General features: G+C 42.2%; 1 protein-coding gene across 2 annotated transcripts; it reads right to left on the bottom strand.

The window, feature by feature from the left end:
• Window positions 1-591: 591 nt before the first annotated feature.
• On the bottom strand, window positions 592-5947 carry LOC123053881 (nuclear transport factor 2). Of its 2 annotated transcripts, none has more exons than XM_044477473.1 (9): window positions 5574-5947; window positions 5328-5468; window positions 4092-4404; window positions 3421-3713; window positions 3180-3339; window positions 2083-2204; window positions 1937-2002; window positions 1331-1412; window positions 592-955 (listed from the first exon to the last, which is right to left on the bottom strand). In XM_044477473.1, the coding sequence occupies exons 1-9, from the start codon at window positions 5628-5630 to the stop codon at window positions 840-842; spliced, it is 1350 nt and encodes a 449-aa protein (XP_044333408.1). In that variant the 5' UTR covers window positions 5631-5947; the 3' UTR covers window positions 592-839. The 2 variants fall into 2 exon arrangements, with proteins under 2 accessions (XP_044333408.1, XP_044333409.1); XM_044477474.1 differs by having other exon boundaries at window positions 2083-2201.
• Between the last annotated feature and the right edge of the window lie 13432 nt (window positions 5948-19379).

The raw sequence follows: 19379 nt of genomic DNA, 5'->3' as shown, positions 1-19379 counted from the left end.
TGGGGCATCAGCAAAGTTTTTGCTGCAACAACAGTGCCTTAGAATTTGGAAACCAATTGAAACATAAGATCCAACAGTAGAGAGGCAGGGAGGTGGATCTGACTGTCGCCGAGCAGATACTAAAACGCAACTTTCTGCAAAAACGCGCTGAGCACCCAGCTATTAACCAAAGTTGGCACTTCAAGACTAACAAATACTCCCTCAAGTGAAGGTGCGTATGTCTACCACTCGTCGCAACCCAGCGCCAGAGGCCAGAGCTCACCAGCAACGCACAATGCGGTACGAAGCCATGACCTGTGTGAACCAGCCTTCACCTACAGCGTCGTGCTTCACAGAAACTACAGGATTTTGTAAGCTACAGCTACAGCAATATCCACAAATTAAAAGGTCTGATGAAGTCTGGCGTGCTAATGGTAGACCAGGAACAGCACCAGCACAGCCTTTGCCGGATGATGCACGACGCCGCGTGCAGCTGAGCTAAAGCAATCCAAGTGACCCTGCAAGGTACGGTCCCATCCCAGATATATGTTACACGCCACTGCAATCCACCTGACGACTGACAATCGGAATACTTTTGACAGTGTTCTCAAATGGCCAAGGATCAACTAACACTGATCCATTTTTTCCCCATGTTTAGTTCATACCAGATAGGCGACACGATCATGTAGCAAAAACACTAAAAGAGTCCCATCTAGAAACGAGTCATGCTCAATAGCAGCTAAGCAAAACGCAAGTTCTACAGGTAATCGCGCTTTGTTGTGACAAAAATATGGCCAGGCCGCACCAGATTGAGAGCACCAAATGGGATGCGACCATTCCCCAGCAGAGCAAATGTGAGACTAGTCGTAGCCGTCGTATTGGTGCCCGCCCCTCCTTTGGTAACCATTTCCCTTTGACCGTGCAGCGTAATCCCCGTCGTAGCGCCCACCATATTGACCCCTTCCCCGCCCTCGCCCTGCAAAGTGAGCAAGTTCCAAAAATAAACAAGACTTGTTTATTAAACTTGATTTTGATCAAATACAATACAGGGGTAGTTTTCCCGCTTCTTTGAAAGTACTCCCTCTGTAAACAAATGTAAGACGTTTTGGCAGTTTAAGGATTATGATGAATTTTTATCATGTAGTCATGTTCTTAGGGTACTTGACAGTGGAGAAATTAAATTGCACTGGATAACATGAAAGACCATAGTACTGTCCCCAAATAATGAGGTTCCAGAAACCTCATCCTATGTGTCAAGCATATGTTTAGTACAGAACAAGACATACCCTACGAACAGCAACAGTTGGCACAAAGATAGTTGGAAAAATATATCTGCTAAATTTATACTTACTTCCACCGCCGCGAAAGACTCCACTGCCAGGCCTCCTCTCCTCAACATGTACTAGACGTCCATTCAACTCTATTGGAGATGCCTGATGTACAAAAGATCACCATAACAAGATGTGTTCAGGTATAATATGACATCATATAGATGGCATTCAGCCATTCACAGACCACTCTGTTTAGCACATTTTATGGACATCAAACAATGGCTCAAACTAGAATGCAAATAATGAAGATTCTTGATCTAATCATGCAATCTAATCTACTATAATAGTTTGCTTGTCTGGTGAAGTGGAGGATAAAAGATCTTGACTATGTTGCTTTGCTTATGCAACAAATAAAGTCCATGGCTATTCTATGTAATTTTGACCTTTCAGCAAAATATATTTTTTGTTATGTTTTTTACAGTAGAATGTGAAAACATAAATGTTAGGCACTTGGGCATTCAGCCACCAAACTCAGGACAGGATGCAAGAAACTAATTCACAATGTAGTTGTACGAAGTGATTCAAGGCATATTCTTTATAACCCCCTTTTTTTCTTTTCAATCCAGGGTCACCTGCACAAGTTGTGCTATAAATAATGCAGAAGCATGAGAAACTGAGAAACTCACATCCAACGCATTCTGGATGCCACTCATGTTTTCATACTCAACAAATCCAAAGAAAACTCCAGCCTCCTGCATATTAGTACACAAATTAGGAAACCCAACAAAAGGAATTAGAGGAAAAGCCTAGAGCTAGATAGAAGGCAAGATACCTTGCGACTACGTATAGCAACTCCATCAGGTTTAATTCTTCCAAAAGCCTGAAAGACCTTCTCAAGATCGAAGACTGAAGTAGCTGGAGAAAGATTACCAACATATACTGATAGGAACTCTTCTGATAGAAAAGAAAAACAATCATCAGTCAATACACAACCAAAAAGATTATGTCCACAGGAATTATCAGACAGACACTAATACCTAGATATTGCAGATGAAAATTAGTGTTTTTCTTTTGCAAGGAATATAAAATTTATATAACAAAACAGGTTCGAATGGCTCTGGACAAGAGACCAAAAGTATGCATAATGTCATGCAAGTTCAAAGGTATATTGCTCGGTTTCCTGCGCTTTACATACGCCCAAAAAAACTTCACTTAACTACCAGGTCAGAAAACCCACATGTGAAGAAAAAGATCCACATACAGAAATCATTAGCATATTAACGAATCTAATAGAACATGCTAGATTTAAGTTTCCATTAAGCTCTTCCAGCAAGAAAAATACAGCATTACCCGGTTTCCAATTCTTAAACACATAGTTAACCAGCAGCAGGTGGACAGCTAGCTTGCATGAGTAAACAATGATTGTGGAGGGGGAAATCATCAAACGAGCAATAAGATACCGCTACCATTAACCCCCATAATTCATGATTATACAGCCACTCTCAAATATCAATAACAAATAACATAAGTTACTGCAATACAAAACACACACACAAAACGAAATGTGACACAAGTTTAAAAACAAACAGAAGACAAAGCATGTAAACATATTCAAACAAGAGCTTCCACAGTTAGGATTTCACCTAACTGCTGGATAAAAAATGGGCATTAAGGGCCGGTTTTGGCAATGTTCCAGAATTTTCATGCAATATGTGTATGGTTGGGCTTATTCTTGGCTTTTGCACCTAGGCTTAAAAGCCAAAAAGGCAACTGTTTATGGGCTTTTGGCTTCGGCTTTTGGAACAGCTAATCATTAGTGGGTAGATAAGTTTTGCCAAATGTTAGTACTTAGTAATAACAAAGAAAAAACATAGGGCAGGTCCCAACAAAGGAGTCATGAGAGTAAAAAAAGTTAGAGTAGAAAGAAACCTTCATCCTCAGGAACACTGACATCACGACGAGTGCCCAAGTTCGATTTTTCTTGCACTGGCACAGGCTGAGTTTGTCCAACCAGCTGTGATTCTGTGGTCCCTGTCATAGCCCTGTTAACCAGAGTGGAGTGGATAACCTGACCAGCATTTGCTCGCAGCTGACAAATTTGCAACCGATTAGGCATCAAGTTAAAACTAAGGATTGAGAATGAATAAAATTACAACATATGTTAGCTTACCACTGAAGCATATGTTTGCTTAGGCGGTTCTCCTACAGGCTCTTCTTCAGGTGTAGGTGGGGAAGGAGGGTGGGGAGGAGCAAGAGATGCATCCTGTTTAACATCTGTCGAACTAGGGAGGGAGGGAGCAGGATCTTCAAAATGAGTTTCTCCGTTGACTGCAGACTCAAATTCCAAAGGATCTTGCTGCTGCATTTCATGATTCTCATATATAATACCATTAGCCCTTTCGTCGGTATCAGCAGGAGCTGCAAACCCCTTTAATTCAAGTTCTTCAGCCACATAATCAGATGCTGAGGGATCAACCAACAAAAAAAATGTTTATCATTTGGACCATGGCTACAGTTGGAACAAACTTTTTCTCAATAAATAATGCAGAAGAATACATCAATGAACTGGAAATAAATGAATAAAGTAGGATTATGTAGAGAGGAGTACTGCCCATGTAAAAAGGGTTACCACCAAAATTACGACCAAAATAATAGCACTTAGAGTGGAAAGGAGGAGGTAAATGGAAAACAGACCAAAATAAACATATTTGTCAAAGAGAACCAGCACCGAAATGAACTTTAGATAGAGAGAGAAGAGCCGAAATGAAGTTGATTTACTGACAATATATCATAGAACAGTTATCATGTAACTCAAATTATAGAGGTGTCAGGAAGCAATACCTGTTTCGGTCATGGTATTATGAGCAGCCATCTGGGGAAATTGGTTAGCATAACCGTAATCAGCAACTTGGTAATGATCATCATACTCATCACAGATGAGCTGAAAGATGTCACTGTCTACAAAAAATCCATCTGGTTTGACCTGAGGAGCAAGAATGATACTCTGGGAGAATCTCTTGCGTAAAGGGTAGCCTTTCAATTGCACTAGGCCAGTAACCAACAGAGTGATGGATCCAGCCCATGATTCCAAGAAATTAGCCGTTTTAATCTCGACCTTTTGAACATTCATGGACATCAATATATCATTGATTTCCTGCATATTTTTGAAAGAACAAATGGTGAGAGAAATCAGAAACATTCAGTTTGCAAGCTGAAACCATTAACACAAGAGGATGTGAAATATAAATTATAGATCCCATTACTTCAATGCCCAATTTTCAAGAAACTGAACTATGAAACATCCGAAAGCACAACGAGACCAAAGAATTATAATCCTCAGAGAATCAGCATTAACCAGAGACCTTATGAACTGTGATTACTAATTTATCATAAAACATAACTAATAAAAAACAAAGATAACCAGTAATCCAAAGAAACCTTATAAACTGTGATTACTAATTTATCATAAAAACATGACTAATAAAATACAAAGATCGTCTGGTAAAAAAATGATGTTATAAAATGATGTTTCTGCATTTAAATTGCACAAAATGGGAAAGCAACTTAACATACAAGATCAAACCAAAATCCATATATTTTGCTCTGTATACCCTCGAACACTAATATGTTTACTTCTAGGAATTGAATAACAAAACCGGGAAAAGAGTGAAAACCAAATGGACAACACAAGAGGTTCTACATTAACTGATACAAACACCAACACCAGTAGGAAACAGTTGGAGCACCAGATCCTGAATCATAAAAACTTATCAATTTGGTATTAGCATTTCTCCTAATAGATCGTCTTACGGAACTTTGCAACTGCTGCCTAGCGCTCCAAAAGATCAGCAAGCAACAGAAGATGTCAACATAAACCAAGGCGTCCAAAATTAAGACATAAGGCACATTCAGTCGGATGCATATAATCACCAAAATTCCACCAAACAGGGCTGACATTAACATGCATTACACACGACCCACTTGTACTTGGCGCAACACAGCATGGCGATGAGCCTCGGCGCCAAAGGGGAGTAAATACAGCAGAATTGCAGGAACATGGCTAGATTGGGTTCATACCTCGGCCGTCTCCCCGAACTGGGACTCCATGGTCTGGCAGTCGACCCTCACCACGGTGCTGCCGTTGGTGTAGAACTGCCGCGCCAGCTCCGGGGTGCTGGCCAGGACGCTGTAGTAGCCGGCGAGGAAGTAGGACCCCACCTGCGGGCAACCAACCACAACCAAAAAAACCTACGCGTCAGGCAAAAACCCCAACCACCGCGCGTGGTTTCTACTCGGCGTGTTTCGGGCCGGCGCGGCGCTCACCTCGAAGGCGTAGGGGTGGCCGGCGATGCGGTGCTGCTCCCGCCGCAGTTCGTCCATGGCCGGCGAAAACCCTAGCGGGGCGGACCTCGGCTAGGGGACGGCGCGCCCTCTCGCGAGGCGCGCGCGGCGAGGGGACGGGCGGGGCGGGGCGCAGGCGGCTAGGGTTTGCGGGGGTCTGGTGCTCGTCGCGTCGCGTCGGCTTGTGGGTGCGGGGAACGGAGGCGAATGGGGGGTCGGAGACGGGGGATCGAAACGGGGAGGGAGGGGAAGGGAAGGGAAGGTTTTAAAATGGGCTCGCTGGTCGCCGCCTGGCTGCCTCGCTGGCCTGTTTACTGCCTTCCCCCTTTCGCCATCCCGTTTCCTTTCCGGGAGCCGTCCCGGTCGTCTCTGGTTCGGTTGGTCAAGTCGCGCGAGACGCGGGTGGTTGCGGTCCGGTCTCCAGGGTCCGGCGGTGCCCTTTGCGGGTGGGTCCCGGGAAAAGTGGCTCGGCAGGCGGGGCTGAGACTATGGGGACCCCACCGTGCTATAGCACACGAACATTGGGTCTGGTGTTTGACGCGGAAGATCGTTCCACGAAAACCTTTTTGGAATACTAAATACTACTCCCTCCGATCAAATTCTTAGTTCAAAAAAACCACGACACTTCTTTTGGATTGAAGGGAGTACTAAATTCAGAAAACAATACTAGTGTTAGGAAAAATAGATTTTTTTTTGCCTTTTTTACACATGATACATTGATATACTCACCTATGAGGTTTAATGAAGAAATGACATTCATGGTATTTTGAACAACAATGCCAAAGTAAAAGTTATATTCAAAAACATTGTTTGAAGGAATAGTAAGATCATACCGTTTCTTCACTGTGGATTACCCCGGGTGTCATTCCTTCACTAAACTTCACGTGTGAGTACAATGGTCGAGCAAGGTTGATACCCCAAAATTTCACATTTTTAAAGATTTTTTCTAGTATTATTTTGAATTTGCTATTCACATTTGTGCGCATGGAACCATATTCACCCTTGTATTTTCGGTGTGATGTTACCCTTAAAAGAATAGCAAAGAAACAACAAAGTTAGACAAGGTAGAAAAAAAGTATTCTCTGCGTTCACAGATGTAAGATATTTTAGCCATTTCAATATGGACTATATACGGGCTGAAACGATTGAACAAACACACTAAAACGTGTCTATATGCATCTGGTTCGGAAAAAAGTTAGAGCATCTAATATTTGTGAATTGAGGGAGCATCTCTTTTTATAACTGCATGCAAAATTTCACAAAGAATGAGACGTGTCTTGATCTAAAAAAAATCAATGCTCTATTCCTTTGTGGAGCACTGGTTTTATTTTATTTCAGGTCACTATATATGTCTTTTTTAAAGCATGAACATGCTTGTTGTTAAAACAATCTTTTTTTTCTTTTGGTTTAATATTTAACATGTGGGATCGGGGGCTAAAACATTTTTTTAATTTAAACATGGATGAGAACATAGACATACACTCACACCACCACACACATACTCACACCACACCTGCTAAAGACCAGGTCGGAGTTGTAGAGCTTCAAGATTGATGAAGTAACCAATAACCATATGTGCCTCGCTATTGACGAGGACGTAACTCATAGTTGAAGATAATCCATATTAGCGAGACACCATGATGTTATGTGCGGGTCTTTGGTGGGCTAAGGTACCACAACCATACTTGGGCATACCTCGGACCGGGCCGGGCTCCAGGCCAGGCCAAAAAAAGCCCTGTGCTGAAAACCCAGGCCTAAGCCCAGCCCGGCACGATCATCGGGCCTACTAAATCAGGCCCGAGCCGGACCCGAGCCCGAAAAAGCCTGACACGGCCCGGCCCGACTACGGCTAAAATTCTATTTTGTTCAAGCCCGAGCCCAGCCCAACCGCCCAACGGGCTCGATTTTCAGGCCCGAGCCCGGCCCGATGGCACGCTCGGGCTCAGCTTGGCCCGGGATTTTCGGGTCGGACCGTCCGGGCCAGGCTGCCCATGGCCAGGTATAACCACAACCTTCCTAACCATTCAATAGCTTGTTAATTTCTCTAAAATGCTTTCCCTTTTTTCATCTCTGTTGTTATTGTTGATCTCTTTATATTTATTATTTATTATGGTAGCATGTCAGTACTGGGTACAATTTCAATACTGGGTACATAATATGGACTATAAAACCAATTTCGCTCTACACAATAAAATGGCGGTTGCATATAGGGTAGATCATGTTGATCTCCATTTCACAATGTGTAATATTCTGGCGGAGCGGTAGACTATTATAAGTGAGCCGCCATAAGAAATGATTGTTCTCTGCCGTGACATTGAGCTTTCAATACCAATTGCCATACTTCCTGTTCTTGTCAGTTGCCGCTCAAGCCTTGCGGCACGCTGCTTGGCCATATCCTCAACCTATCGTTGCACTTTGTACGTCGACCTCACAGCGAACAACCCTTTTGCACCATGTTCCATGCCCAGCTATCTCTAAGCCAAGTAACTCCATTAGAATGCTATGCGTCGGCATAGGGCCTAAAGAATATCTTCAACTGGTGTTCTGCACAAAGGAGTCATTGTGCTGCTGCGTCCAACAAGAGGAAGCTACAGGAGAGGGGGAAGGTATGCCCTTTTCCCAGCCGAAACATTGAAAGAGTGGATTGCATCCCTATTTTATTCTAGTGAGAGACAATGCGAGGAGAGAAGATATATACAAACGAAACAGACGTATCATCGCAACCGCAAACTCCCCTTTAATAGTAGAGATTTCATGCCCAGATATCTCTAAGCTAACTAACTCCAAGATAATGCTATGTGGCGGCCTAGGGAGGAATACCTTCATTAGCATGTCACACACATGAGTCACTGAAAGTGCTAGTTATCGACTAGACGGGGGTGAATAGGCAATTTTTATAAAAGTCTTCAAAACACGAGGTCTTTGAAGACAGACAATCAAAATGGAACCTATATGATATGCAGCGGAAGATAAACTACTCTAGACAGGCCATAGTCAAGTAAGCAATGAAAGCGCAAAGACTAATAGCAGCTAGGTAGTACAGATCGGAATGGAAGACAATATGAAGCCAAACAGGTAATAGTCTTTGCACAGTGAAGTCAAACAGACCAGGCAAACAAACAATGACTTCACGAAGACAAACTGAAATGTAAAGTAGATAGGATAGAACCGGTACCTCAATGAAGACAAGGATTTCATAGATCAGTTCCAGTTGCTGTGACAACTGTACGAATGGTCAGGGAGGCTGAGCTTGAACTCAGAAGACCACGTCTTCACCTTATCCCCCTTGAGCTAAGGACACCCAGTCCTCGCGCAATCACTCTGGTAAGTCTTCAAGGTAGACTTCCAAACCTTCACAGACTCCGTACACCGGCGATCCACAGTGACTCTTGGATCCTCAGAACGTGACGCCTAACCGGCTGGAGGATACACAGTCCTCAAGTGTAACAAGTCTTCAGGTCACGCAGACAGAAAAGCTTCAGTGATGCCTAACACTTTTTGCCGCTGGGTGTTTTTGGGCTTTGTCCTCGCAAGGATCTCTCTCTCAAAGGCTTCGGAGGTGGGTTGCTCTCAAACGACAAAAGCCGTGCACTAACTCTAAGCAGCCACTAATTTATGGTGTAGGGGGTGGGCTATTTATAGCCAGGAAGCAACTCGACATGATATGTCCGAAATGACCCTGGGTCACTAAGGAACCGACACGTGTCCAACGGTCGAATTTCAAACACACGTGGCAGCTTGGCTTGGGCTACAAGCAAAGCTGACTCATCCAACTCTGGATAAGATTTGCTCTCATGGTCTTCGCTCGAAGACATGGGATTTCGGTTGAGCATCACGTCAGTCTTCTGACTTTGTTCACTTGGACCCCACTTAATAGTACGGTGGTTCCTATGACTTAAGAAAGAAGAAAATGAAACTACGAAAGAAACTATGTCTTCGCACTCCATAGTCTTCAAGTGAATGTCTTCACACGTCATTATCTTAGTCATGAATGTCTTCACGAACCACCATTATCTTCAATGTCTTCATACATTTTTAGGGGTCATCTCTGGTAGGAAAACTGAATCAATGAAGGACTTCTACATGTGTGATGTCTACTGCGCAACCTTCTCCTTGTAGACGTTGTTGGGCCTCCAAGTGCAGAGGTTTGTAGGACAGTAGCAAATTTCCCTCAAGTGGATGACCTAAGGTTTATCAATCCGTGGGAGGCGTAGGATGAAGATGGTCTCTCTCAAACAACCCGGCAACCAAATAACAAAGAGTCTCGTGTGTCCCCAACACACCCAATACAATGGTAAATTGTATATGTGCACTAGTTCGGCGAAGAGATGGTGATACAAGTGCAATATGGATGGTAGATATAGGTTTTTGTAATCTGAAAATATAAAAACAGCAAGGTAACTAATGATAAAAGTGAGCGTAAACGGTATTGCAATGCTAGGAAACAAGGCCTAGGGTTCATACTTCACTAGTGCAAGTTCTCTCAACAATAATAACATAATTGGATCACATAACTATCCCTCAACATGCAACAAAGAGTCACTCCAAAGCCACTAATAGCGGAGAACAAACGAAGAGATTATGGTAGGGTACGAAACCACCTCAAAGTTATTCTTTCCAATCAATCCATTGGGCTATTCCTATAAGTGTCACAAACAACCCTAGAGTTCGTACTAGAATAACACCTTAAGATACAAATCAACCAAAACCCTAATGTCGCCTAGATACTCCAATGTCACCTCGAGTATCCATGGGTATGATTATACGACATGCATCACACAATCTCAGATTCATCTATTCAACCAACACATAGAACCTCAAAGAGTGCCCCAAAGTTTCTACCGGAGAATCACGACAAAAACGTATGCCAACCCCTATGCATAGGTTCATGGGCGGAACCCGCAAGTTGATCACCAAAACATACATCAAGTGAATCACGTGATATCCCATTGTCACCACAGATACGCACGGCAAGACATACATCAAGTGTTCTCAAATCTTTAAAGACTCAATCCGATAAGATAACTTCAAAGGGGAAACTCAATCCATTACAAGAGAGTAGAGGGGGAGAAGAAACATAAGATCCAACTATAATGGCAAAGCTCGCGATACATCAAGATCGTGCCAAATCAAGAACACGAGAGAGAGAGAGAGAGAGAGAGAGAGAGAGAGAGAGATCAAACACATAGCTACTGGTACATACCCTCAGCCTCGAGGGTGAACTACTCCCTCCTCGTCATGGAGAGCGCCGGGATGATGAAGATGGCCACCGGTGAGGGATCCCCCCTCCGGCAGGGTGCCGGAACAGGGTCCCGATTGGTTTTTGGTGGCTACAGAGGCTTGCGGCGGCGGAACTCCCGATCTATTCTGTTCCCCGATCGTTTTAGGATATATGGATATATATAGGCGGAAGAAGTACGTCAGGGGAGCCACGAGGGGCCCACGAGGGTGGAGGGCGCGCCCAGGGGGGTGGGCGCGCCCCCTGCCTCGTGCCTTCCTCGTTGCTTTCTTGATGTGGACTCCAAGTCTCCCGGGTAGCTTTCCTTCCAAAAATAACTTCTCCAGAAGGTTTCATTCCGTTTCGACTCCGTTTGATATTCCTTTTCTTCGAAACACTGAAACAAGGAAAAAAACAGGAACTGGCACTAGGCTCTGGGTCAATAGGTTAGTCCCAAAAATAATATAGAAGTGTTTAATAAAGCCCATAAACATCCAAAATAGATAATATAATAGCATGGACCAATAAAAAATTATAGATACGTTGGAGACGTATCAGCATCCCCAAGCTTAATTCCTGCTCGTCCTCGAGTAGGTAAATGATAAAAACAGAATTTTTGATGTGGAATGCTACTTGGCATAATTTCAATGTAATTCTTCTTAATTGTGGTATGAATATTCAGATCCGAAAGATTCAAGATAAAAGTTCATATTGACATAAAAATAATAATACTTCAAGCATACTAACTAAGCAATTATGTCCTCTCAAAATAACATGGCGAAAGAAAGTTCATCCCTACAAAATCATATAGTTTAGTCATGCTCCATTTTCGTCACACAAGAATGCTCTCATCATGCACAACCCCGATGACTAGCCAAGCAATTGTTTCATACTTTAGTAATCTCAAACTTTTTCAACCTTCACGCAATACATGAGCGTGAGCCATGGATATAGCACTATGGGTGGAATAGAATATGATGATGGGGGTTATGTGGAGAAGACAAAAAAGGAGAAAGTCTCACATCAACGAGGCTAATCAATTAGCTATGGAGATGCCCATTGATTGATGTTAATGCAAGGAGTAGGGATTGCCATGCAACGGATGCACTAGAGCTAATAAATATATGAAAGCTCAACAAAAGAAACTAAGTGGGTGTGCATCCAACTTGCTTGCTAATGAAGACGTAGGGCACTTGAGGAGGCCCATTGTTGGAATATACAAGCCAAGTTCTATAATGAAAAATTCCCACTAGTATATGAAAGTGACAAAACAAGAGACTCTCTATCATGAAGATTATGGTGCTACTTTGAAGCACAAGTGTGGTAAAAGGATAGTAACATTGTCCCTTCTCTCTTTTTCTCTCATTTTTTGGGCCTTCTCTTTTTTATGGCCTTTCTCTTCCTTTTTTTGATTACTCACTTGGGATAATGCTCTAGAAAATGATGATCATCACACTTCTATTTATTTACAACTCAGTGATTACAACTCGATACTAGAACAAAGTATGACTCTATATGAATGCCTCTGGCGGTGTACCGGGATATGCAATGAACCAAGAGTGACATGTATGAAAGAATTATGAACGGTGGCTTTGCCACAAATACTATGTCAACTACATGATCATGCAAAGCAATATGACAATGATGAACGTGTCATGATAAACGGAATGGTGGAAAGTTGCATGGCAATATATCTCGGAATGGCTATGGAAATGCCATAATAGGTAGGTTTGGTGGCTATTTTGAGGAAGATATAGGGAGGTTTATGTGTGAAAGAGCGTATCATATCACGGGGTTTGGATGCACCGGCGAAGTTTGCACCAACTCTCAATGTGAGAAAGGACAATGCACGGTACCGAAGAGGCTAGCAATGGTGGAAAGGTGAGAGTGCGTATAATCTATGGACTCAACATTAGTCATAAAGAACTCACATACTTATTGCAAAAATCTACAAGTCATCAAAAACCAAGCACTACGCGCATGCTCCTAGGGGGATAGATTGGTAGGAAAAGACCATCGCTCGTCCCCGACCGCCACTCATAAGGAGGACAATCAAAGAACACCTCATGTTTCAAATTTGTTACATGACGTTTACCATACGTGCATGCTACGGGACTTGCAAACCTCAACACAAGTATTTCTCAAATTCACAACTACTCAACTAGCACAACTTTAATATTACTACCTCCATGTCTCAAAACAATCATCAAGCATCAAACTTCTCTTAGTATTCAATGCACTCATAAGAAAGTTTTTACTAGTCTTGAATACCTAGCATATTAGGATTAAGAAAATTACCATGCTATTTAAGACTCTCAAAATAATATAAGTGAAGCATGAGAGTTCATCTATTTCTTCAAAATAAAACCACCATTATGCTCTAAAAGATATAAGTGAAGCACTAGAGCAAACGACAAACTACTCCGAAAGATATAAGTGAAGATCAGTGAGTAGTCGGATAATTATGCAACTATGTGAAGACTCTCTAACATTTAAGAATTTCAGATCTTGGTATTTTATTCAAACAGCAAGCAAAGCTAAAGAAAATAAAATGACGCTCCAAGCAAAACACATATCATGTGGTGAATAAAAATATAGCTCCAAGTAAAGTTACCGATGAACAAAGACGAAAGAGGGGATGCCATCCGGGGCATCCCCAAGCTTAGGCTCTTGGTTGTCCTTGGATATTACCTTGGGGTGCCTTGGGCATCCCCAAGCTTAGGCTCTTGCCACTCCTTATTCCATAGTCCATCGAATCTTTACCCAAAACTTGAAAACTTCACAACACAAAACTTAACAGAAAATCTCATGAGCTCCGTTAGCGAAAAACAAAACACCACTTCAAGGTACTGTAATGAACTCATTATTTATTTGTATTGGTGTTAAACCTACTGTATTCAAACTTCTCTATGGTTTATAAACTATTTTACTAGCCATAGAGTCATCAAAATAAGCAAACAACACACGAAAAACAGAATCTGTCAAAAACAGAACAGTCTGTAGTAATCTGTAACTAACGCAAACTTCTGGAACTCAAAAAATTCAGCCAAAATAGGGCGACCTGATAATTTGTTTATTGATCTGGTGCAATTGGAATCAGTATTTTATCACGTTCTGGTGATTTTTAATAATCGTTTTCGTGAACAGAAAGTTTCTGGAATTTTCAGCAGGATCAAATAACTATCATCCAAGAAGATCCTATAGGTCTTACTTGGCACAAACACTAATTAAAACATAAAACCACATCTAACCAGAGGCTAGATGATTTATTTATTACTAAACAGAACCAAAAAGCAAAGAACTAAAATAAAAATTGGGTTGCCTCCCAACAAGCGCTAACGTTTAACGCCCCTAGCTAGGCATGATGATTTCAATGATGCTCACATAAAAGATAAGAATTGAAACATAAAGAGAGCATCATGAAGAATATGAATAGCACATTTAAGTCTAACCCACTTCATATGCATAGGGATTTTGTGAGCAAACAACTTATGGGAACAATAATCAACTAGCATAGGAAGGCAAAACAAGCATAACTTTAAAACTTTAAGCACATAGAGAGGAAACTTGATATTATTGCAATTCCTACAAGCATATATTCCTCCCTCATAATAATTTTCAGTAGCATCATGAATGAATTCAACAATATAACCAAAACCTAAAGCATTCTTTTCATGATCTACAAGCATAGAATTTTTATTACTTTCCACATAAGCAAATTTATTCTCATGAATAGTAGTGGGAGCAAACTCAACAAAATAACTATCATATGATTGAGAATTAAGATCAAGATGACAAGTTTCATGGTTATCATTATTCTTTAAATCATACGTGTCATCACAATAATCATCATAGATAGGAGGCATGCTTTCATCATAGTAAATTTGCTCATCAAAGCTTGGGGGACAAAAAATATCATCTTCATCAAACATAGCTTCCCCAAGCTTGGGACAAACATTAATTGCAGCAAATATATTCTCAAAAACATCATCTTCATCAAACATAGCATCCCCAAGCTTGGGCCTTTTCATATCATAAGCATAATCACTCTCATCATCAATAGTATGGATAGCACCAATAGTATAGCAAACATTATTATCATATTCTTCCAAGCAAATGCCAAAAAGATTTTCAAGATCATAAGAAGTGTCACTATCTTCCCAATCATAATCATCACAACAAGCAATAGGCATAACGAGATCATCATCAAGTGCATCATCTTCCACAATTATTTTTGATTCATTTTCATGAGGCACAACAATAATAGGAGCAACATTATTTGGGAGAGATATCTTTTTACCTCTCTTCCTTTTTCTTTTCTTCTTCTTCACCACATCATGTGTGGGTTCAAGCCTCTTTTTTGAGCTCCTTATTGATGAGATTGGTTGAATAGAAAGCTCCTCCTCGTTACCTGATTCATCATAAGAAATAATAGGAGGATATTGGGAAGTCTCTTCCCTTTCGTTAGCATTCTCTTCATCTTCTATTTGTTTTCTTTTCTTTATGTAATTGGCAATATAAGGATTTTCAATGCAATTCACCGCACAATACATATAAATCTTCTCTAGATCAAAATCAAGAAATCTATCAAGATTAAACTTTGGAATACCCTCAGTTATACGTTTCATTTCCTCATACCCCAAAAGAAGACTAAGCTCTTTATGATGCTCAAGGGTAATCAAATTATCACAATTTTTGGATACGATTTGGTCATGAAACAATTTGCATTGGAGATTTAAATGACCATGTTCATTGCAAAGTTCACAAGGGGCGCGAAAAATATTGAATTTTTCAGCACAAACATCAAGACTTTCTTGCAACAATTTAGTTTCTAAATACTTATGCCTCTTGCAATATCTATCTTTCCTATTTGGTGTGTACTTGCAAACCCAATGTACTCCACAAAAATTGACATGTTTATAGGAGACATTTTCATCATAACTAGTGCAATCATCATTAGTACTATGGATATTCAAGGAGTTCATACTAACAACATTGCAATCATGCTCATCATTCAAAGATTTAGTGCCAAACATTTTAATACATTCTTCTTCTAACACTTTGGCACAATTTTCCTTTCCATCATACTCACGAAAGATATTAAAAAGACGAAGCGTATGAGACAAACTCAATTCCATTTTTTTATATATTTTTCTTTTATAAAGTAAACTAGTGCTAAAACAAGAAACAAAAAGATTCGATTGCAAGATCTAAAGATATACCTTCAAGCACTCACCTCCCCGGCAACGGCGCCAGAAAAGAGCTTGATGTCTACTATGCAACCTTCTCCTTGTAGACGTTGTTGGGCCTCCAAGTGCAGAGGTTTGTAGGACAGTAGCAAATTTCCCTCAAGTGGATGACCTAAGGTTTATCAATCCGTGGGAGGCGTAGGATGAAGATGGTCTCTTTCAAACAACCCTGCAACCAAATAACAAAGAGTCTCGTGTGTCCCCAACACACCCAATACAATGGTAAATTGTATATGTGCACTAGTTCGGCGAAGAGATGGTGATACAAGTGCAATATGGATGGTAGATATAGGTTTTTGTAATCTGAAAGTATAAAAACAGCAAGGTAACTAATGATAAAAGTGAGCGTAAACGGTATTGCAATGCTAGGAAACAAGGCCTAGGGTTCATACTTTCACTAGTGCAAGTTCTCTCAACAATAATAACATAATTGGATCACATAACTATCCCTCAACATGCAACAAAGAGTCACTCCAAAGCCACTAATAGCGGAGAACAAACAAAGAGATTATGGTAGGGTACGAAACCACCTCAAAGTTATTCTTTCCAATCAATCCATTGGGCTATTCCTATAAGTGTCACAAACAACCCTAGAGTTCGTACTAGAATAACACCTTAAGATACAAATCAACCAAAACCCTAATGTCGCCTAGATACTCCAATGTCACCTCAAGTATCCGTGGGTATGATTATACGACATGCATCACACAATCTCAGATTCATCTATTCAACCAACACAGAGAACCTCAAAGAGTGCCCCAAAGTTTCTACCGGAGAATCACGACGAAAACGTGTGCCAACCCCTATGCATAGGTTCATGGGAGGAACCCGCAAGTTGATCACCAAAACATACATCAAGTGAATCACGTGATATCCCATTGTCACCACAGATACGCACGGCAAGACATACATCAAGTGTTCCCAAATCTTTAAAGACTCAATCCGATAAGATAACTTCAAAGGGGAAAATCAATCCATTACAAGAGAGTACAGAGGGAGAAGAAACATAAGATCCAACTATAATAGCAAAGCTCGCGATACGTCAAGATCGTGCCAAATCAAGAACACGAGAGAGAGAGAGAGAGAGATCAAACACATAGCTACTGGTACATACCCTCAGCCCCGAGGGTGAACTACTCCCTCCTCGTCATGGAGAGCGTCGGGATGATGAAGATGGCCACGGGTGAGGGATCCCCCTCCGGCAGGGTGCCGGAACAGGGTCCCGATTGGTTTTTGGTGGCTACAGAGGCTTGCGGCGGCGGAACTCCCGATCTATTCTGTTCCCCGATCGTTTTAGGGTATATGGATATATATAGGCGGAAGAAGTACGTCAGGGGAGCTACGAGGGGCCCACGAGGGTGGAGGGCGCGCCCCCTGCCTCGTGCCTTCCTTGTTGCTTTCTTGACGTGGACTCCAAGTCTCCCGGGTTGCTTTCCTTCCAAAAATAACTTCTCTAGAAGGTTTCATTCCGTTTTCGACTCCGTTTGATATTCCTTTTCTTCAAAACACTGAAACAAGGAAAAAAACAGGAACTGGCACTGGGCTCTGGGTCAATAGGTTAGTCCCAAAAATAATATAAAAGTGTTTAATAAAGCCCATAAACATCCAAAACAGATAATATAATAGCATGGAACAATCAAAAATTATAGATACGTTGGAGACGTATCAATGTGTTATGTTGCAATTCTCACAAACACATTAGTCCCTCAACCACGTTTGTCATCAATACACCAAAACCAATTAGGGGTGATACTAGATGCACTTACAGTCACTGTGTTGTCGCGTCCATTAAGAGGAAGTTGCAGGAGAGGGGGAATGTGTGCCTTTTTTCGGAGCCGAAACATGGAAAGAGTGGATTGAGAGACGTGCGAGAAGAGGGAAGATGTACGAACGAAATGACGATGAACGAAATGGACGTACCATCGCAATAGCAGACCTTGCCTTTAATAGTAGAGAAAAGTCGATTTATACCGCTATAAAAAAGGAAAACTAAATGACGCGTTTTTTGGGGGAAACTCTTACCATCACTCCGCGGATCGCAGCAGCCGCGGCCACCCCCCACTCCGTTACACGTGTCCCAGTGAGAGCCCGCATACTATCCTTTGTCGAACGCACTTCTGCAACATGAGCTATGTTTCTGAAACATATGTAGTGTTGCAATGGTGTACGACGTGTCTACGTTTTGCAACAAAACTACTCTTGCAAAAAATTTCTACAACAAGACCTCGGTTGCAAAAAAAATATTGCAACAAAAACTCAATCACAAAAAATGCAACAAAACATCTATTGCAAAAAAATCTTACAAGACATGTGTTGCAATGGTGGGACGCGCTCGGCCGCTTGATGCGGCAAATCTGACGGCCAGCGATCCGGCTGATCTTTTAAAAAGACCAGCCGACGCCCGACGGACGCATAGCACGCCTTTTTTGTTTGTTTGGATGGGTTCTAAACGGTGCGTTAAGGGTAAATTTTGCATAGGTACCCGAAGCCCAATAGACAAGTCGGCCCAACCTGTCGGTAGTCTGCCTAATGGCCCAATGACAAGATTAGTCCAAACCAAAACCCAACCTCCAAAAAAGAAGTCCAAACCAAAACCCTCACCTCTTCCTCCCCTTCTCCCGTCGCCGCCAGCGCCGTCGCCTCCTCCTCCCGCCGCCCTCGTTCCGATGGCCGACGCACCGGAGCAACCTACGTCAGACCCACCCACACCGCCGCAGGAGTCTATCCAAAGGCCTAAGAAAAATAAGAAAGACCGGAGGAAGAAACCGAAGAAAGCCGCCCCCTCCTCCTCTGGCGCCACCATGGTCGAGGACCCCTTCCTCGTCCTCGCCGGCGGCAAGGAAGGAGGTAACGAGCTGACTTTCCAGTACTGGGCTCCACGTTGGTTCGGTTTGTCTCTGTGGTTACTGACGTGCCTGGGGATTCGGCGCAGGGTTCCTGGAGCTGGAGGAGATCGACGGGGCCGACTTTGGGATCTTCGGGAGCGTCATGGAGGACGTGGGGGCAAGTGAGAAGAAAGCATGGAATGACTAGAAGAAGAAGAAGAAAAAGAAACACAAGCGAGGGGATGCCAAGGCTTGGATGGCGATGTAGGCGGCGATGGTGATGGTGATGGCGATTGTGCAGGCGATTCGGTAGCTGAGAGCGAGGAGGAGGGTGAGAAGGGTGAGAAGAAAGGAAAGAGGAAGAAGAGGAACAAGAAGAAGAGGAGGGTGAAGGATAATGATTCAGAGAGCAAGAAGGATGTTGCTGATGACAATGTGGAAGGTGCTTAGTTTCTCATTTTCAGCTTGTGTCTTCGGACCATTTGCTTTTGTAGCT

This window comes from Triticum aestivum, chromosome 2D, assembly GCF_018294505.1.
Source record: "Triticum aestivum cultivar Chinese Spring chromosome 2D, IWGSC CS RefSeq v2.1, whole genome shotgun sequence".
NCBI classification, from domain to species: domain Eukaryota; kingdom Viridiplantae; phylum Streptophyta; class Magnoliopsida; order Poales; family Poaceae; genus Triticum; species Triticum aestivum.
Note: the sequence above shows the minus strand (reverse complement) of the source record. Positions and strands in the feature narration are given on the sequence as shown.

Coding starts and splice junctions, on each gene's coding strand:
- LOC123053881 (XM_044477473.1), bottom strand. CDS start 5,630: ATGGACGAACTGCGGCGGGAGCAGCACCGCATCGCCGGCCACCCCTAC. Junction 4,405..5,327: donor AGTTCGGGGAGACGGCCGAG/GTATGAACCCAA, acceptor AAAAATATGCAG/GAAATCAATGATATATTGAT. Junction 956..1,330: donor AGTCTTTCGCGGCGGTGGAA/GTAAGTATAAAT, acceptor CTCACTTTGCAG/GGCGAGGGCGGGGAAGGGGT.